At 34.0% G+C, this 22,418-nt stretch overlaps 1 protein-coding gene across 12 annotated transcripts in view; it reads left to right on the top strand.

The window, feature by feature from the left end:
• Positions 1-22,418, top strand: part of LRBA (LPS responsive beige-like anchor protein) — a 740,528-nt gene that overhangs the window by 590,932 nt on the left and 127,178 nt on the right. For all 12 annotated transcript variants that reach the window (XM_072773570.1, XM_072773571.1, XM_072773578.1 and 9 more), the window contains one exon: positions 14,979-15,131. In XM_072773570.1, the coding sequence (XP_072629671.1) occupies positions 14,979-15,131 (153 nt within the window). The remainder of the gene's footprint in view (positions 1-14,978; positions 15,132-22,418) is intronic.

Raw genomic sequence — 22,418 nt, 5'->3', positions numbered from 1 at the left:
AATGGACGCATTCCTGGAAAGCCACAAACTACCAAAACTGGAACAGGAAGAAATAGAAAACCTGAACAGGCCAATAACCAGGGAGGAAATTGAAGCAGTCATCAAAAACCTCCCAAGACACAAGAGTCCAGGGCCAGATGGCTTCCCAGGAGAATTTTATCAAACGTTTAAAGAAGAAACCATACCTATTCTCCTAAAGCTGTTTGGAAAGATAGAAAGAGATGGAGTACTTCCAAATTCGTTCTATGAAGCCAGCATCACCTTAATTCCAAAGCCAGACAAAGACCCCGCCAAAAAGGAGAATTACAGACCAATATCCCTGATGAACATGGATGCAAAAATTCTCAACAAGATACTGGCCAATAGGATCCAACAGTACATTAAGAAAATTATTCACCCTGACCAAGTAGGATTTATCCCTGGGACACAAGGCTGGTTCAACACCCGTAAAACAATCAATGTGATTCATCATATCAGCAAGAGAAAAACCAAGAACCATATGATCCTCTCATTGGATGCAGAGAAAGCATTTGACAAAATACAGCATCCATTCCTGATCAAAACTCTTCAGAGTGTAGGGATAGAGGGAACATTCCTCGACATCTTAAAAGCCATCTATGAAAAGCCCACAGCAAATATCATTCTCAATGGGGAAGCACTGGGAGCCTTTCCCCTAAGATCAGGAACAAGACAGGGATGTCCACTCTCACCACTGCTATTCAACATAGTACTGGAAGTCCTAGCCTCAGCAATCAGACAACAAAAAGACATTAAAGGCATTCAAATTGGCAAAGAAGAAGTCAAACTCTCCCTCTTCGCCGATGACATGATACTCTACATAGAAAACCCAAAAGTCTCCACCCCAAGATTGCTAGAACTCATACAGCAATTCGGTAGCGTGGCAGGATACAAAATCAATGCCCAGAAGTCAGTGGCATTTCTATACACTAACAATGAGACTGAAGAAAGAGAAATTAAGGAGTCAATCCCATTTACAATTGCACCCAAAAGCATAAGATACCTAGGAATAAACCTCACCAAAGATGTAAAGGATCTATACCCTCAAAACTATAGAACACTTCTGAAAGAAATTGAGGAAGACACAAAGAGATGGAAAAATATTCCATGCTCATGGATTGGCAGAATTAATATTGTGAAAATGTCAATGTTACCCAGGGCAATATACACGTTTAATGCAATCCCTATCAAAATACCATGGACTTTCTTCAGAGAGTTAGAACAAATTATTTTAAGATTTGTGTGGAATCAGAAAAGACCCCGAATAGCCAGGGGAATTTTAAAAAAGAAAACCATATCTGGGGGCATCACAATGCCAGATTTCAGGTTGTACTACAAAGCTGTGGTCATCAAGACAGTGTGGTACTGGCACAAAAACAGACACATAGATCAGTGGAACAGAATAGAGAATCCAGAAGTGGACCCTGAACTTTATGGGCAACTAATATTCGATAAAGGAGGAAAGACTATCCATTGGAAGAAAGACAGTCTCTTCAATAAATGGTGCTGGGAAAATTGGACATCCACATGCAGAAGAATGAAACTAGACCACTCTCTTTCACCATACACAAAGATAAACTCAAAATGGATGAAAGATCTAAATGTGAGACAAGATTCCATCAAAATCCTAGAGAAGAACACAGGCAACACCCTTTTTGAACTCGGCCATAGTAACTTCTTGCAAGATACATCCACGAAGGCAAAAGAAACAAAAGCAAAAATGAACTATTGGGACTTCATCAAGATAAGAAGCTTTTGCACAGCAAAGGATACAGTCAACAAAACTCAAAGACAACCTACAGAATGGGAGAAGATATTTGCAAATGACATATCAGATAAAGGGCTAGTTTCCAAGATCTATAAAGAACTTATTAAACTCAACACCAAAGAAACAAACAATCCAATCATGAAATGGGCAAAAGACATGAACAGAAATCTCACAGAAGAAGACATAGACATGGCCAACATGCACATGAGAAAATGCTCTGCATCACTTGCCATCAGGGAAATACAAATCAAAACCACAATGAGATACCACCTCACACCAGTGAGAATGGGAAAAATTAACAAGGCAGGAAACAACAAATGTTGGAGAGGATGTGGAGAAAAGGGAACCCTCTTACACTGTTGGTGGGAATGTGAACTGGTGCAGCCACTGTGGAAAACTGTGTGGAGGTTCCTCAAACAGTTAAAAATATACCTGCCCTACGACCCAGCAATTGCACTGTTGGGGATTTACCCCAAAGATACAAATGCAATGAAACGCTGGGACACCTGCACCCCGATGTTTCTAGCAGCAATGGCCACGATAGCCAAACTGTGGAAGGAGCCTCGGTGTCCAACGAAAGATGAATGGATAAAGAAGATGTGGTTTATGTATACAATGGAATATTACTCAGCTATTAGAAATGACAAATACCCACCATTTGCTTCAACGTGGATGGAACTGGAGGGTATTATGCTGAGTGAAGTAAGTCAGTCGGAGAAGGACAAACATTATATGTTCTCATTCATTTGGGGAATATAAATAATAGTGAAAGGGAAAATAAGGGAAGGGAGAAGAAATGTGTGGGAAATATCAGAAAGGGAGACAGAACATAAAGACTGCTAACTCTGGGAAACGAACTAGGGGTGGTAGAAGGGGAGGAGGGCGGGGGGTGGGAGTGAATGGGTGACGGGCACTGGGTGTTATTCTGTATGTTAGTAAATTGAACACCAATAAAAAAAAAAAAAAAAAAAAAAAAAAAAAAAAAGAGGCTATTACAGTTAGTTAAAGGGAAAGATAATAAGAGCCTCAACTAGTTAAGTGGTTAAGAGGATGAATTCGAGGGATGGGTTAATTCTCCAGGATTTGGCATTTGGTTGACTATGGGATAGAGATAAAGGTGTTCCTTTATTTTATTTATTTGTTTATTAATTCATTTGAAGGATAGTTGACATACAATATACAATTATAAACAAAAATACAATTATATTAATTTCAAATGTGCAACATAATGCTTCAACATTTATATAATTATAAAGTGATCACCATGATAGATGCAGCTACATCTATTATCATACAAAGTTATATTATTAACTATATTCCCTATGCCATTCGGTACATCTCTATGACTCATTTGTTTTATAACTGGAAGTTTATTTATTTTTTTAAGATTTTGTTTTCAAGTAATCTCTGTACCCAACATGAGGCTTGAACCCACAATCTCAAGATCAAGAGTCACATGCTCCACCACCTGAGCCAGCTAGGTGCCTATGCCTGGGAGTTTGTTCCTTTTAATCACTTTCACCTGTTTCATCCACCCCCCCCCCCACCTCCCTCCTCTCTGGCAACCACCAGGTTGTCTTTGTATCTATAAGTCTAGTTCATTTTTTTGTTTGTTTGTTCATTCATTTTGTTTTTAGACTTCACATTTAAGCGAAATTATATGGTATTTGTCTTTCTCCATCTGACTTACTTCGCTTAGGATACCATCTAAATCCATCCATGTTGTCACAAATGGGAAGATTTTTTTTTATGGCTAAGTAACATTCCTCCTATCCACCTACCTATCTATATACATACATGCACACACACACACACATTTTCTTTATTCATTCTTCTATGGGTGGGCCCTTAGGCTGCTTCCATATCTTGGTTGTCGTAAATAGTGCTGAAGTAAACATGGGGCACATAGATCTATTTTAATTTGTTTTAATTTGGATAAACATCCGGAGAAGTGGAATTGTTGGATTGTGGTGGTGTTCTGTTTTTAACCTTTTGGAAACCCTCCATACTGTTTATCTTAGTGGCTGTACCTATCTTGCATTGCCATCTTTTTTCTCTACATCCTTGCCAAACACTTGTTATTTCTTATTTTTTGATACTAGCCAAGCTGACAAGTGTGAGATGATACCTAGTGGTTTTGATTTGTATTTCCCTGATGATGAGTAATGTTGAACATCTTCTTGTGTGTCTCTTTGCCATCTGTATGCCTAAAGATGATTCTTTAGGTTTGGTGCCTGGATAAATGATGCTGTGAATTACAGTGAAGCAGGCTTATAGAGCAAATGTGTGAATTCAATCTTTGACACATTGATATACTTCATAATAATGAAGATAGTGTCACCTACAAGTTGAAAATTCAAACCTAAACTTTAGAAAGGTTTCACAGGCTTGTAGGGTAAGAAGGAACAATAGATGATAGTTATGATTAACTGAACTGCTCAAAAGAGTAGTCTATTCTTTTGTTCTCCACTTCCTCAGCTCTCATTATCTCCTGAGCCCACTCAAATCAAGCTTTCTTTTGAACCATTTTATTGAAATCAGTTTTATCAGGGACATTGATGAACAATTTCTGTATTATAAAATGCAAATACTCAGTTTTCATCTTACTTGATCTGTCACCATTATTTTTTTTAAGATTTTATTTATTTATTCATGAGAGACACAGAGAGAGAGAGAGAGAGGCAGAGACACAGGGAGAGGGAAAAGCAGGCTCCATGCAGGGAGTCTGACATGGGTCTTGATCCTGGGTCTCCAGGATCACGCCCTGGGCTGAAGGCCGCGCTAAACTGCTGAGCCACCGGGGCTGCTTGATCTGTCAGCATTATTGACAAAGCTAATCGATTCCTCTTTTTGGTACCATTTTCTTTGTTTCTGGAATTAGAAGCCACCCTCTCCTGGCTATCATCTTACCATTTTTCCCCCAGTCTCTTATACTGTATTATCTTACTTTCATACCCTAAATTGTGGGAGTACCTTATGGCTCAAATTTCTATATCAGTACATTTTCCTTAGGTGATTGCACCTTATTTCATGGCTCTCCCCTGAATTTTAGATTTATATATCTAGCTCCTTTTGTACTATATATATGTTTATAGACATTTTATTATATTTTTGAAATTTATTTTAGAGAGAAGAGAGAGAGTGCACCAACCAGCGAGTTGAATCAGGGAGGGGCATAGGAGGAGAGTCTTGAACTGACTCCTCACTGAGCACCAACCCTACTTGGGGCTTGATCTCATAACCCTAAGATTATGATCTGAGTTGAAACCAAAAGTCAGATGTTTAAGTGACTGAGCCACCCAGGCTTCCCTATTCCTAGGCATTTTAAACTGAACAAGTCTAGTATCAGACTCAAAGAAAAGTCCTGCTCTTCCCTTTGTGTTTGCCATGTTCGTAAAAGACAGCACCATTTACCAGTTTGCTCAGGCCTTTAAATAGCTTGGAATCTTTGATTCCTCCCTTTCATTCACATCCCACTGCCTATCCTCTCAACCATCAAAATATATTCGGAATCTGACCAGTTAATCAACACATCCATCACTAGGGCCCTAGCCCAGGTGGCCATAGTTTCTCACTTCACCTGTTCCCCATGTGGTGTTTCTCACTAAAGCAGTAAGAATAATCTTTTTATATTATAAATCAGATCATCTTCCTGTGCTCCAATCTCTCCAGTTACTGTTCATCTAACTTAGAACAAAGCTCAGGTTCTTGCTGTAGCCACTGAGGTCCTGTCTGTTTATCTGGCTGCCTCTCTGTTCTGTTTTACTTTGCTATAGCCTCACTTACCTTTGTTGTTCCTCTTCAGAGATACCAAGTCCTCTCCTGTTTTGGAAGCTTTGCATATGATGTTCTCTCTGCCTCATCCACTTTCCCCCAGATATTTGCTTTGCTCATTTTGTTGTTTCATTCAGGTCTCTGAAAAAATGTTACCTCCTCAGAGCGGACATCTCTGGACACCCTTTCTAAAATAATACCATGTCAACCCTCATTATGTATCCCCTTATCTTGTTTTATTTATTCATGTTTTTTACATACTTCTTGCCACTATTTGATATGATACATACAGACTAGTTTGTTTCTGTCTCCATCACTAGGGCTTTATGAAGATAGGGATTTTTTGTATTGTTCATCTTGTGACATCAGCATTTCAAACAGAGCCTTGCATTTAGTTAGAAACAGTAAATATTGGTTGAATGAATAAAAGAATAAATAGATTTTAAAAATTCAAGTAAAGAAGAATCAGTGAGAGAGGCTGAAAGAAATAGAGAGGTTGTTTTTAGAAAAAGAGGAGAATGTATGGCCATCCCAACCAGAAGAAAATAGCAAAACCTACGTAGATATGTGCTCCTCATGGAATGGGGTTACTAATGCTTCATATTTTAGGAAGGGCTTTTCTGTCCCCAAGAGAACTGATAGCTGAATGTCAGCCGATGACCAAGAAGTAATAATGGTTCCATTTTCTGCATTTTTACAATTAAGATAGGTTGATCTGTTAACTGTTGTAACTTTACAAAAGAAGTCTATATGGACATTCTGTCACTGGTCACATCTTGGATATTAAATTTTAAAACTTATGTTATAATTTATTGTATATTATTAGTAATGAAGGTAAAATGCCTGTTGAATTAATTAATCCTTAAAAGTTTTAAGTATATACATGTTTGTTAAATAATGGAGGTGATCAAAATGAAAATGATAATAGAATAGTTACATTTGAGTCTTGTGAGATTTGTAAGAAAATGAGTCCTTTGACTTGCCCTCTACTGCCTCAGAAATCCCAAGAGTCTGTAATCAGAAGATAGGTTAGGTTCCTTTCTTCCTCTATCAGCGTGCCTTCTACCATAATACAGTTCATTTTTGCTGATGGCATTGGTGCTAGAGCAATTTATATGAGAGTGTTTAGCTATAGCTAATAGAGCATAATTGCTAGAAATGTATTTCTTTTTGTTTTTTTTAATTTTTATTTATTTATGATAGTCACACAGAGAGAGAGAGAGAGGCAAAGACATAGGCAGAGGGAGAAGCAGGCTCCATGCACCAGGAGCCCGACGTGGGATTCGATCCCGGGTCTCCAGGATCGCGCCCTGGGCCAAAGGCAGGCGCCAAACCGCTGCGCCACCCAGGGATCCCATAGAAATGTATTTCTTGATGCATTTTTTTAAAAGCTTAAACTTGCATTGTTCAGTAGCTTTATTTTCTTTGTTAAAATAATCTCATCTTCTGTTTTTAGACATGTTTAAATCAGATTTTTTTAATGCTAAAAGAAAGTAAAATTAAAATCTCACCTTTTTTGTACATCTTTTATACATTCCTGGTGTATGTCCTCCTTCCCTCCCTCCCTCTCTTCTCTTTCTCTTTTTATTTTTGCATCAGTCTCTCTTTCACACTCACATCCACATGAGAATGAGTTCAAGCTGTCTCATCTCTGTCTTAACAATAAAACATTCATATTCTAAGGGAACTATGTATCTTTTCATTCTTGTTTTTATATACAACTCATGCACAACATTCAGATTTATTCCTTTAACCACGTCTCCTTAACCCTTTTCTTCTTCATGTATCGTAGGTTAAACGTACCTATGTACTATTTTTTTTTTTAGCATTTAACTAACTTTGTACTCTTTTGTCTACAGTGAACCATTATTTTATTCTTTGATAAAAATTACTTGAAACATTGAATATTTTTCTTACGCTACTTACATACCAGGCAGAAAAAAATCTTTTAAGATACTTAGAAAATATTCCTGTCTTCCTGAATTATTAAAATATACACACATCAGCTGTGATTTCTTTTTTGACTGGTGATTTTATGATATTTTTGCTCAATTAAAAATGTAGACTGTTCATTAATATGTTCATAGATACTGGTATTAACCATTCTCCTCCATACTCATAGCAATATGTATGTTTATATGTATGTATTTTACAACCTATTCCAGAAAGGATATAAGCTGGGTATTTTATTTATGCCAGTTACACCTTGCCTGTTGTTTGCATTGTAAATGTCCATTATCTCTTCCTAATTTATATTTCCTTGAAGATAAGAATTGAAACAGCAGATAGCTCAATGAAGATGTCCAGTCCAAACTTAGAAGTGCAAAATGTGTTAAAAGCAGGAAAGAACTATAAAATATCCAGGGTTTTCATCATAAAGTGAGGCATGTTAAGCTGTACTGTCATTGCTAATAAAAATAAATATATTTGTTTTATTTTTTTTTAATTTATTTTTTATTGGTGTTCAATTTACTAACATACAGAATAACCCCCAGTGAGTATATTTGTTTTAAATGTGATTTTTTTTGTGGGAATTATTAAGTATCTAATATTTTTGTGGACTTTTTATTTTTGTTGTTTTTTCTTTTTTTGGACATTTTATTTTTAAAAAGTAAATTTTAAAAAATGCCCTTAGAATTATGTTAATGTTTTTATGAATGGGCATAATTCAGTGAATGACTGAATTATCAGTCATTTGAGTCTCTAATTTTGGATTTTTATCAGGGATTGAATTAATAAATAATAGTAGTAGTAGTAATCATAATTTCATATTTGCCTATAGAATTTTGTATTCTGAGCCTCACAACAACCCTGTGTCTAAAAATGACAATGTAGGTGAATAGGGGTCAGAAAAATTAAATTAATTTCAGGTCATGTGACCAATAAGTTAAGTAGACAAGACTCAAACCCAATTATTCTCTCTACTGTATAAGATTGATATAGATTATCTGTTATTTATTGGCTTGTATTCCTTGATTTTTCTTTATTTAAATGCATTTGAATTGACAGATATATAATATCTAAAACCACATATTTATTGGATTTGTCTAGAAGGATCATAGATTATTTTTCCTTCTCCAGTTTAAAATTGCTATTATGTTTGTTTTATTTAAGGAAAAAATGGCATTTTATCTACCAAATAAAGTAACTTTAAACATCAATTTGAAAACTTGCCAATATGCAGTCCATTTAAAATGACTTATAGGCACAATTCAGTTCTAATCAGTTTTTTAAAAAGGTTTTTCTCATTTGTGGGCTAACAAATAAATATTTGTATGTTAAAATGTAATGGAAGATGTTCATATTTTTTTCATAACATGTTGTTCATTAACTCTTTTATGCATTAAAAAGCTTGTTTGATTTTTTTCCCCCTTCATAAAATATGTCATCTTTGCAATGGTGAAAAGCCAAAATTTTGCTCTCATATCTTTTTTACTGTCAGTGTCCCCAAAGCAGTATACATTAAATTAGTTACCTTGCTATTATGCTTATATTTGTCCGGATATTACAATATAGTAGGAAGAGAATAAAAATTTAACTTTAGCTCTAAAGTAGCATCTTTTGTTTTTAGTATTGATTTTCTTGTTACTTTGGGTTAATAGATTAGTATTTTCTGGGGTTACGCAGGTATTATTGAAATGGTGGTTTTAGTTGAATGGATAGAATTGGTGTCTATTAGGAGAATCATATAATCTCACTGCAGAGGCCATATCAGTGGGGATCATATCTTAATAAAGAAAACTGAAGCATATGTGTGATCACAACCAATCCTTGTCATGAAAGCCTTAGGATTTGTGATCAAAGCAATGGGCTTATCCTGAACTGTGGTATAACCTCTAGTTGAACCTTTCAAGTTTTTATTTTAAGGGATGATACACTACATTTTGACCATGTTACATGCCCCTAAGACCCATCTGCCTAATTAAATGAAAGATTAAAATTATTGTCAGCAAGTCAGAAGAAAATGTGAATTATATCTCTGTCTTCTGTCAGTGTTGTTTACTTACCATTTTCCAGTGGTGTTAAAAAGAACTTCTGAGCATATGTTTTTTATCCAGACCTGAATGTCCTGTTCTGATGAATATAAAACATACTTCACTTTGTAAATGTACATTAGAAATATTACTATAGGGCAGCCCGGGTGGCTCAGTGGTTTGGCGCCACCTTTGGCCCAGGGTGTGATCCTGGAGACCCGGGATCGAGTCCCACATCGGGCTTCTCCTGCATGGAGCCTGCTTCTCCCTCTGTTTGTGTCTCTGCCTCTCTCTCTCTCTCTGTGTCTCTCATGAGTAAGTGAATAAAATCTTTAAAAAATATATTACTATAATCTTTGACTATGTTACTAAATATCTGTCAAAGGAGATAATTTTGAACTTAATATTTGGGTATTAAATTACTAAGTATTATGGGTTTTAGGAAGATACTTCTAGGATTAAGATGTAATTCTGCAAATATATACTTGAATATCACTATCTATAGTAAAATTTAAGGATTACATATACTTTTTTGTCAAATGTATCTCACTTGAGTTCAGTATATTTGTTTTATAATAAGAGGATATTCAACTCCTATCAACTGATTGATTTATGCAGATTTTCTTATCCTGAGGTTGTAATATGTTTTAAGTGTATATGCTCACTTCTTTACCCAACCTAATTGTGCTTATTTGATGACGTCTTTTTTTTATGACGTCTTTTATATTAACTGTAGGTTCTTTGTTATCTTTCTCTTCACTGTTGATTTTTCAGAAACATTTATCTTATTTTAAATTCACATTCATTTTTGGGAGGACACCTCATGGTCCAACTCTTGATTTCTGCCCCAGTTATCATCTCAGGGTCTGAGAGTGAACCTCCTGAGGCTTTGGGCTCTTGTCTTTCTTCTCTAATAATTTATTTCTTACTTTAAATGCCACTTTCAATCATTCATTCAACAGATTTTTACCGAATGTCTAGTATGTGTTACACTCTGTGCCTAGGTTTTGGAAGTTTAGTGATGAACAAGATAGGTTAAGTCCTCAATCTTATAGAGCCTTCAGTTTAGAGGGAGATACAAGCAAACAGACAATTACAGTACAGTTCAATGAGTATTGTATTAGGGAAATACAATCTATTATGCTCTTTTCCCTAAAGCTTTTTTTTCCACCCCAACTTTTAGACATCATTTTCTAGACTGCTGTTTTCTAGACATGAATTTCTAGACTGCTGTTTGTTCCTACTACCAGTTACATCCTAATAAATGTATTTATTCACTCTTATTTAGCAATTTAGATACTCATGTCTCCATATCCCAGATCTTAACACAGTAGTCTGCAAAGAATAAAAACTAAAACAAAATACTTCTTTTTGATGATGATGTGTTCTATTACCCTTCATAAGCCTACCTAAGGCTTCATAAAATAATCAAATAAGAAGAACTTCTTAGTCTTTTATTTTTTAATTTTTTTATATTTAACTTGTGTATTTTTATTCAAATATAATTAACATCCAGTTTATATTAGCCTCAATTGCACAATATAATGATTCAACAATCCTATATGTTAAAAGTTTTATTAAAATTAGCACATTGCATTTTTGTTCATACTATATTCTTCCTACCATTTTGTCTTCTTAGATAATTATCACTGAATGCATTGGTGTCTTTTTATTATTGGAGTATATATAAATTCATAATTACCAACTCAAGTATATAATAAATGTACCAATTTGAATTCAAATCTTCATATCAAGCTAGTGGGAAATTCATTCACAGTAGATCAAGGACCTCATTTTCCAGGCTGCAATACCTAGAAAATTGGTCCTCACATGTTCAGTCCATTTTGCTTATTGATCATATCCTCGTAGTCAAAGACATGTGGCCTTTTGGAACCAGGCAGCTCTGCTTGGGTTAAGAAATATTTGCTGATTACAAAGACCCTCGTGCCAAAGCACTTGTTTTCCTAAGTACACATACATCATGAGACTACCATGTTGGGCAAATGGGGAGATTATATGTACTAGCGCTTGACTGAAGGAAGTAAATAGCTGAAATCCAGCGTGTAGTACACTTACCAAACTGATTCCTTATAGCTACATTAGCCCAGAAGGGTTGCCTTTTTCTAAGCCATTCACAGATACTATATGGGCAAGCCATGACTCTGATCACAGCTTACTGTCCCCTGGGAGACAATCTTAACCTCTTTATCCCTTCTTCTTTCTCTCAGGCCAGAAGAAAGCCTTTTATATACAAATTTTGAGAAGTTTATTTCTCTAATTTTGGGAACGATCTCTCCTTTAGTTTCTATCCTTAAAAAAACTAATTTTTGATACTACTTCTTCCTGGACACCTTATATAATCTACTCTGATTAGATTTCACAAGACAGAAAACAGAAAAGATATATTCAGGGGGCTTCCACTCTAGACACTGCAAATGTTCTGGAACTATGTCTACTCTTGAAATTGGAGGGATAAAGGGTGAGAAGTAAAAAGCAGAGAGTAAATTCATATCCATAAATAACAACTGAAATATTAAGCTTTACATTTAATTAATAAATTTTTAACTTTGAATATTTTTTAAAGATTTATTTATTTATTTATTTATGATAGAGAGAGAGAGAGAGAGAGAGGCAAAGGAGGAGGGAGAAGCAGGCTCCATGCCGGGAGCCTGACGTGGGACTCGATCCCAGGACTCCAGGATCGTGCCCTGGGCCAAAGGCAGGCACCAAACCACTGAGCCACCGAGGGATCCCCCAACTTTGAATATTTTTGTAATGTTCATTGTACAAGATTTATGGGATATCTGACGTTAGAAGGAAATCACAAAATCTATTATAATTAAGTCGAAATTGATGACTTACTACTTTCCTCCCAGCATGATAGAAATTATATATCTGAAAGTTTAGCATAGTGCACTAAAGACTTTAAAAGTTCAGAATTTATTTCTTTATATCTTTCATTAAAATTTCTTTTTTGTTTTATGTGTATTTTTTGCTCCATTTAATTAAACTAAGTGAATTTATATTTAGGGTAAGCTGTCAATATTAAAGCAACAAAATCATTTAAATTTATAATAATTGTGTATGTTTAAATATAGTGAGCCAGGAGCAAACTATATTTATGTTCATTGAATTTAGAACTTGTAAAAGAACAAGAGGAGCATTTCTGTCTTAAACAAGTATGTTTTTGTCAATTTGTTTAACAACCTGAAAAAAATGACACATGTAGAAGATAAAGACGGATACACAAAATCTTGAGAATTTTAATGCTATACATAGGAAGGTTTGAAGGTTTCATTTATATGAAAATTGTTATGAAATGTCACACTTTGATTATACAAGGTGAGGTCCTCCTCTTATTGTAGAATAAGACTTGAGAAAAATAACATTATTCTTTGTTAGCACAGTAATATGGAGTGAAAATAAGACATTTTGGTAAAATTTCTCAAAGTTGCAATTTATTGAATACATGCCAGCAAATTAATAAGTAGTTATAAAGTAACTTATCTTCATATTTGTGTAAATAATAATTATAGCATATTATAAAATTCTTCCTGTTTGATTAATTGTATCATATAATAAATATTATATATGTATATATGCATATATACATAATATGTATTTTTAAGGAGAGCTGGTTTCTTATGAAAGAATGAAAAGTTTTTACTTTTTAAAAAATTACTCAGAATATGTTAAAAACTTGTTTTTAAAATGTTTAGTATTATGTATACTATTTAAATAGAACTCATGCTTATTTGATGATGGAAGCACACAGACTTTAGAGTTAGACAAATCTTAATCTAAGCTACAAATTCATCATAAATCAGCTGTGTAACCTCAGGCAAATTACTTAATTTTTTTGAGCCTTAGTTCGTTTTTTAAATAGAAGTGATACTTTATAAATTTCTTAAAATTAAATGTGATAAGGTTTAATTAAGAGTTTATTTTGGTACCTGACCCATCTCACAATAAATGTTAGTTCAAACATATCGAATATAATTTTTTCATTACATAAAATAGCACACATATGTCTTTCGCCTTTTGTCAGTTAAGACTTATATGCATCATTTTTGGAGATGAAAATCTTAATATTTATGTGTGATCACTGTGTCATTTCATTTACAGTTAAACTTTTAAGAGAGTTCTTCCTTTTTAAAAATATATGTTCAATTTAAATGTTTTTCAAGTCTAATAATCAGGTGATTGTCAGGCATTTGGAGGACAAGCTCATTTCTACCCTGCTTAGTTTATTATTGTGATTGTAAACAAAGGATGTACAATTCAAAGTCAAGCAACATTTCACATGGATGACGGAGGTGATAATAGCTTAATTCCTGCTGGATCTTTTTTCTTTGCTCTGGAGAGTTTATACTGACCTTGCCCAAAATCTGATGACCTCCCTATTTTACTCAACTGTTTGGAAAGCCAGGCCTGCCATTGCTGGCCCTGAGGGGGTATCTGAAAGACCACTGAGTCACTGACCCATGTTGAGACTGGATTTCAAGTCTGATCTACAGGACCTCTGAACTAGTTATACATGGGGCTTATTGTACACAAAAATGTAACTAGCTGCATTTTTCTGCTTATAAAATACCCCATTGAATTGTGGTTTAAGTGTTATCAGTAAGGTCATATGTTTAATTTACCAATTTTCTTATTGCAGATCATTTTCTAGTCTACTTGTAAATTTTGATCTTTTATCAAAGGTAGTATATTACAACTAAACTGGAGTGTTTTGAAATATGAACAAAATATATTGTTAAACTATGGCTAAATGTAATGAATATTTTCCTGGCTGATGAAGGGACCAAAACAGTGGCATTTTAATGCTTATAAAGATTTCGTTTTTTTCTGATAAAATTCCACTTTCCACACCTCCTAAAAAATATAGCTTAAGCTATTATTGTTACAGTATGTTAATTTCTGTTAATATTTTATCAAGCCTTGGGATCCCTGGGTGGCTCAGCGGTTGAGCGGCTGCCTTAGGCCCAGGGCATGATCCTGGAGTCCCGGGATTGAGTCCCACATCCAGCTCCCTGCATGGAGTCTGCTTCTCTCTCTGCTGCTTTCTCTGCCTCTCTCTGTGTCTGTCATGAATAAATAAATAAAATATTTTAAAAATATATTTAAAAAATAATAATAATATTTTATCAAGCCTCAAATAATATTCAAATGTTGGTATTGAAGAGTTTTGAGATTATGAGAATTGTCCTAAAGGAAGGATATAACCAACCAATAAGGTGTTAATATTTAAATTTGGTTGGATGGGATCTGCATACCTTAATAGTAACTCTGTGATAGAACTATGATAAGGAAAGAGAAAAAAAACCATTATATTTATTTTGTTCTAATTCTCCACAAAAGGAAATGACCGTGCACTTTTATGAATATCTAGTCAATATTCTACAGTTTATAATGTGACATTGTCTTTTATTTTTATATAGGAGTTGATCCCTGAATTTTATTATCTCCCTGAGATGTTTGTCAACTTCAATAATTATAATCTTGGAGTGATGGATGATGGGACAGTAGTGTCTGATGTTGAACTTCCTCCTTGGGCCAAAACCTCAGAAGAATTTGTTCGCATAAACAGATTGGTAAGATAGTAATCATCTACTCTGTCTGTCATGAGCCTTTTCTCAAAGTATCTTTCATGTGTTGGTATAATCATTAACCCTTGCTCTTCTGTGTTGAATTGTAGTTGGGAGAAGTTACTGAAAGTGACATAGTTCATTAATTTCCATATACATTTTATTAAATTTTATTGACTTGAAAAATGTAATGGTTTCTTTTATGCAGAATTTAGGTTACTTTCATATGCACATGATAATTCAGAGTGATACGAAAAATTATAAGTGAAACTGGAATTGTATGCTTTTATGCAACATGAGTTTCTTATACCAGGAAAATAATATAATTCTGTGCTCCAGGTTAGAAGGTCATGCACATTTTGGTAATCGAAACAAGATTTTCAAGTTATACCTTGTTATCTTTCCAGGGAAATCTTCATGTAATATTTAGAACATGAAAACTTAAAAGCACAGTAATCATTGTGTTCTTCAGACTCCTCCCTAGCGAACTCTTTTAAAGTCCTCTCTTATGTGCATTCTTATATTATTTCATGAAAAAGTAATATGTCTTTTCCTTTTTGCCGTAAGTTTCATAAAAGTTTAGAATCTAGGAGCTTTTTTTCTCCATTTTTAAAAGTAATGTCTTTGTCATACTCCATTTTAAAAGTGAAATCTTGGTGCCTGGCTGCTGAGTCAGTAGAGCATGAAACTCTTGATCTCAGGGTTGTGAGTTCAAGCCTCATGTTGGGTGGAGATTACTTAAAAATAAAAAGTAAAATCTAAATTCCATTGTGTTTTTAATGTACACTTAAAAATTCTTGCGTTTTAGCTTTCTAAGTCATATTTCTTACCTTTTATACCAACATTTATATTTTAATTCTGTCTTCCAGATCCTTATTGCAATCCCATTATTACTGAAATTACACACATTTTATGTATACTGGAAGCAATGCAGGGGAAGTGGAGTGAACATAGACCAATTTTCCCAATCCTGGATAAATCACTTTGCTAATTTGATAATCACTTTTGCTACACTAGGGAGTTTAACTTCCTGAGCCGTGGTGTCCTCATATGTAGTCTGAAGATTATGAATATAAAATTTTAATTTTGTATGTAAAAAAAGAAAGTAGTACCTAACATTATTCTGTCACAATCTTCAGGCACGTGTTTTGTTTTACTTTTACCCCATGCATTTTGGAAAATTAACTTAAAATGAGGGCCAAGACAAAGGCTAGCTCTGACAGATACTGAAGGAGATGTCAAACTTTTAAATGTAACAGTTGTCTCTGGTTAGGTGATTCCACATGCTCTGCCCAGGGGTTCATGGAAGTCAACAGAACGTATAGTAATTCCATAATTTTTTTCTTTTAGTGAATACCCTTTTAAAATACATTTATTGAAGTATAATATATGTACCATAAAATTCACATTTAGAAGTATGCAATGAGTTTTAGTAAACGTATACAGTTGTGTAACCATCACCACACTTTAGAACACTTTTATCACTCCAAGAGGTTTCCTTCTACCTCTTTGCAGTCAAGTTCTGCTCTGGGACTTTATGTCCCAGGCAACCACTGATTCTGTCTCTGTAGTATTGCTTTTTAAAGAAATTGTATGTAATTGGTGTTGTGCAGTATATAATCTTTGTGTGCCTGGCTTCTTTTATTAGCATGATATTTTTGAGATTCACCCATGTTGTTGCATATGTATCACAACATATCATATTGTATTGCTGCATAATATTCCATTGTATAGATATAATACATTTTTGTTTATTTATAATTTTCCAGTGTATGGTCATTTAGGATTTCCAGTTTGAGGCTATTATAAACATTTGCATATGTTTTAGGGTTTTCATTCTCATGGATAGATTCCTGGGAATTTAGTTGCTGGGTCATATAATGAGAAGTTGCAAGGAACTTGGAATTGTCAATATTATTTATTTTAGCTGCCCTAGTAGGAATCTCATTGTAATTTTAATTTGTGTTTCCCTAATGATTAATGATGTTGACTACCTTTTCACAGGCATATTTTCTACTCATATCTGTTCTTTGGTAAACTATTCGTATCGTTTGCCTATTTTTTGAAATTTTTTTTGTTATTTAATTTTAAGTGACCTTTATGTAGTCTTTGTGAAGGTTCTTTATCCAACATATGTTTTGCAAATAATCTTCTCCTAGTCTTTTCATTTTTTGATGGTTTCTCTGCATCCCAAATGAACAACCATTTTTAAAAAAATAGTTTCACTATTAGGTAGATATAAAATAACATTTATGTGACATTTGTAAGGTATAAATAATCATCCTTATTCTTCAGGAATATATTTTTAAGAGAAAAGATTAACTCGTGTTCTAATCGTTTATTATTAGAACACTTTCTTAAATATGTTTTAAAATTTTAAATACCAAGGGAACCAGCTCTCTATTAATTATTACCATATTTAGTACTATTACAAAGAAGTTTGTTAGAGTGTTTAGTTCGCTTTAAAAGAGGTAGAAGGCAAAAAAACATCTGAATAAATTATATTAAAAGCTTTTCAATAATATTGTGACAATTGAGGAAATTTAATTCTGTAAACTGAGGTAAGCCCCTCTCCTGATAATAATATCCCCATCTCTGCTCTCACTACCTTTATCTCAGAAGAGCCACATCAGTTTGGGATGGGCTTCCCAAGGGCACCGTAGAAAAGAAGGTAGCAACCTACTAAATTGTTTTTAATCAGATTTCAGTTTTGCCTGCCCATGAAATTATATACAAAATAGTATTTTACAATACTAACTGCATATTTATTATAACTAACCATTAACTTTATTAAGCATTTGTGCCAGTGATTCCTTTTTCTGTGAGTTTTATGATGTCTTTGTAGTTAAGTCTCTGAATAAGCTTACATTAACAGAACTGCATAAAAATCCATTGCAAATTAAATGCAAACATAGTTTACAATCGAATATTTATATCTCTGATCTTTGAATTTTATAATTAGGAAAGATATTTGAGTTTACTTACATTTGTCTTAATGAAAGAACTCAATAACTCATTCACTTTCAAAAATATTTAGTATACACCTGTGATGAATAAAGCTTACCCTACAGTACAATCTGTATTGATTCATTTTATAATTTCCTCTTCACTTTCTATAAGTGATTAAATTATTAGTATGGTATTTTATGTATTTGTTAGCATGTTATCACATAGGGTTTTATCCTCCTCCTCTTTTTGGCTTACCTCTTCAAGTCCACAGATTTTATGCAATGATTGTAGCTCATGAAATGCATACTACTTTGATCTGTGACCTTTTTGTGGTGCTAATCGGGTTCCTGATATCATTATACCTTACTCATTAATCATATTTCCTGCAGCCCGTCAGGCAGCCAGACAGCACAAGTCCCTGTTTTCAGCCCTCTGTTGGCAGGTTTCTGCTTTTCCAGATTATTACAGACGATACTTTGGCTTCTCATAGCCAGAGCCACATCAAGCTGTGTGTTACAATTAAAGTCAGATGGTCCTCAGGTTGAACAGGGATATAGTGTTGCAGCTGTCTCTCTTCCTGGAACAAACCAGCACCAAGAACAGATGATCTATAGGACAGTGAATAATAACAGATTGTACAGTACTCTGCTGGTAGCAGGGGATCACAGAATTAATTAACTGACATACTCATTTTAAGATACACAGCATGTCTTTTTTATGTATTTGGCTGCCCATATATTAATTCAAATAGATACGATATTTTTTAGGAGCATGATTTTGATGGCAGACCAGTAATGCCACATTTTCTATTTTTGTTAGAAGACCATAAATACTATCTTACCTAAACATTTTAATCCTCAGAGCTTTCTGTAAGTAATGAAGATCTTATTTTCAAGTTGATTGCCAATTGGCAAATTGGCTAAAGTGTAGGATTTATGTACAGAAGACAACATCCTGTGTATTGTAGAAGGAAAACCCACTTAGGTCCAATTAGTCTTTCAGGTAAATAAATTATATTTTCTTTGTTCTGAACAGTTCGAATCAGGATAAAACCAAAGCAGTCTTAAGTCCATCCCAGATATTGGTCTGTATTACTTAATAACCTGAACCAGAAAAAAAAAATTATTCCAGATACTGCTTCAGAAATATAAATGAGAAACAGGCTTTCATACTTTAAAATAATATAACACTGTATGAGTTCAGACTGGTCATCAGTTATCTTTTATGATATAATGTTGATCTCACGGACCTATATTGTATTGCCTCTTACAACCCTCGAGTTTTAAGTTGCAGTAAGGGACAAACCCATACTCTGAGCGGGTAATGATAGGTCTATTTATAAAAGTTGAAGTGAAGCATTTTGTTTTAGCTGAAGGATATACAATTTGTTCAAATTATAATAAAAGAAATTTATTCACGTAAAGATACTTACTGAGTACCTCTCGTGTGCCAGCGATGTTAGACTCAGTAAACAAGACAGACAATATCTCTCCTTCTTTGGAGGTTACTTCCTTTTTGATAACTTAGGTTTTTGAAGTAGAAGGCTTCTTAAGGCTGAGAGGTGGCATGAACCTAATATGGAAGGCTTCTGTTGATTAATGGTTCTGAGGTTACCAGTTAGAGTCACATTTGCTTTTGTTATATCTTCCGTAGCTTTTGTCTTCTCTACTATTTCAGAATGGTGACATGAGTAGTCATTTCCTTTAGAAGTTAAAGAAAAATAAAATGAGTATTTTGTCTCCTTTCCAGATGATATATGGACAACTTACAAGTGATAATATCTTTTTATATTATTGTCTGAGAAAAAAAATAAAATTTCCAGATTTCACTTCCCTACCAACCTCGGCTTTTTCCTATCTGTTGCTAAAATTTAAATGTATTCAACTTAAACCTTCATAGATCTTCTATCTCTGAAGTAACTTTATAATTTTTTCCTTTGAATTTGGAAAATTTACAAATCTCAAGTGATGACAGCATAGTTGAGACTACAAATCTGAAGTCTTTTTTAAAAAAAATTTATTTAAATTCAATTTGCCAACATATAGTATAACACCCAGTGCTTTTCCCATAAATCTCATGTCCTTAATGAAAAAGTGCTATATAGACATATAGCAGGACTTAAAACTTGAGATGAGTGAGTTTGCAATGATATAGCAATTTGATTATTGAATGGCATATTATGTTCCAAATTACAGTGTTTAGCAAAACTGTAAGGTTGAGAGGTTTGAGATTTGAAAGGGATTGCACTTATTTATTTTTTAACCTTTATTCACATCCTTGCTTCCAGTTTTTTGGAAAATACCATTTAAAAATCTTTCTTCAGAGACCTGACCAGGCAATATTTTTCTATTCCTTAGAATAGAAATACCGGGAACTAACATGCTTTTATTTCTATTGTTCCTTTTCCAATTGCTTTTTTCATTTTCCACATTGATAATGACATGACCAAGAATGTAAATAGCCATGATGGCTGGAGCGGGTAATCATTCTCAACTGTCGCTATATCCTTCCCATCCCTTCTCCATTCCCTGCAATTGTCAGATCCAAAGCTCTAGGAAATGAGAGCAGCTATATGTGGAGTTTGAAAAAAAATCTAAAATTACTATTGTTCCATTTGCTTTTGCTCCTGATATGTAATTTACTTTGAAACTTCTAGTTGTTAAAGGACATCTAAGTAGAAAAAAAGTTGTACCGTTGTGTTAGGTTATTAATTCTCCCTAAATTTATTTATAAATTCCATGTAAAAACAATTCAAGGCCCAACAAGTTTTGTCTTTTGAAATATGACAAATGGATTATAAAGGGTAGAGGGCCAATTATAGGTGAGACCTCTGAGAACAAGAACAGGTTTTGGGGACTTGCTTTATTATATATCAAGAATTATTTTAAAAGTATAATAACTAGGGGAGTTTAGGAGAAATAGACTGATTGAAGTGAACACAGAACCCTGAAACAGACCAGGATATCTATTATGTTGCAGATCTGTAGAGAAGGACTTCTGAGTTTATGATGCTGAGATCCTTACTGTATTAGTTTCTTAGGGCTGCTATAACAAGTACCACAGACTGGGTGGCTTAAATAACAGAAATGTATTGATTTGCAGTTCTGGAGTCTAGAAGTCTGAAATCAGTTTGGCAGATTGGTTCCTTGTGAGGGCTGTGAGGGAAGAATCTGTTCCAGGCCTTTAGTTGGCTTGTTCATAGCCGCCATCTCCCTGTGTCTCTTCACAGCATACTCCCTCTATGTATCTGTCCTCTATGTGTCTGTCTCTGTGTCCAAATTTCTCACTTTTATCAGGAAATTTACCAGTCATATTAAATTGGGGATCCACCCTACTACAGTACGACCTTATCTCAACATAAATTATTATATAAATAATCATTTTATATCCAAATAATGTCATTTTTTGAGTTACAAAGAAGTTATGATTTCAGTATATGAATTTTGGGGAACATAATTCAACCCATAAAAATACCAATATGGAAAAAAAGTGAAATCAGAACCTTATACCACAAACAAAAATTAAAGTATTGGGACACCTGGGTGGCTCAGTTGTTGAGTGTCTACCTTCGGCTCAGGGCGTGATCCTGGTCTGCGGATCGAGTCCCATATTGGGCTCTCTGCAAGGAGCCTGCTTCTCCCTCTGCCTGTGTCTCTGCCTCTCTCTGTGTCTCTCATGAATAAATAAAAATCTTCTAAAAGTAAAGTATGGTAAAGCTTTAAATGTGAAGACAAACCATAAACTTTTAGAAAATAATACAGGAAGATTTCTTTGTGAAGTTGAAATAGGGAAAAGTTTTCCAAACAAGAAAAAAAAGTAAAAAATTATATATCACGTTAATTGGTTTTTGGATGTTAAACCAACATTGTATTCCTTGAATATATCACACTTGGATGGTATAAATTCTTTTAATATATATGGTATTTTGTTTTGTTAATATTTTGTTGTGAAATTATTACTTTTGAGGATTGTTGCATCTGTGCTCATGAGGAATATCGGTATGTAGTTTTCTTTTTTGTGATATCTTTGACTTTAATACCAGGATGATATTGGTCTTATAGAATGAAATATGGTAAAGTGTTCTTCTTCCACTATTTCCTGAAAGACGTTGGAAATATTTAGTGGGGTTCACCACTGAAGCCATTGGACATGGACTTTTCATTGGAGGAGGATTTTAAATTACCGATTCAGTTTTTTTACTTGTTACAGGTTAATTCAGATTTTCTACTTTTTTTCTTGTATCAGTTTCAGTAATTTGTATGTTTCTAGGAGCTTGTCCATGTAATATAACTTATTGGTATAAAGTTCATAATATGCCTTATTTTAATTTTTCTAATGTTGGTA

This window comes from Canis lupus, chromosome 13 (genome assembly GCF_048164855.1).
Source record: "Canis lupus baileyi chromosome 13, mCanLup2.hap1, whole genome shotgun sequence".
Lineage (NCBI taxonomy): Eukaryota > Metazoa > Chordata > Mammalia > Carnivora > Canidae > Canis > Canis lupus.
This window is presented reverse-complemented; position numbering and strand designations above follow the sequence as displayed.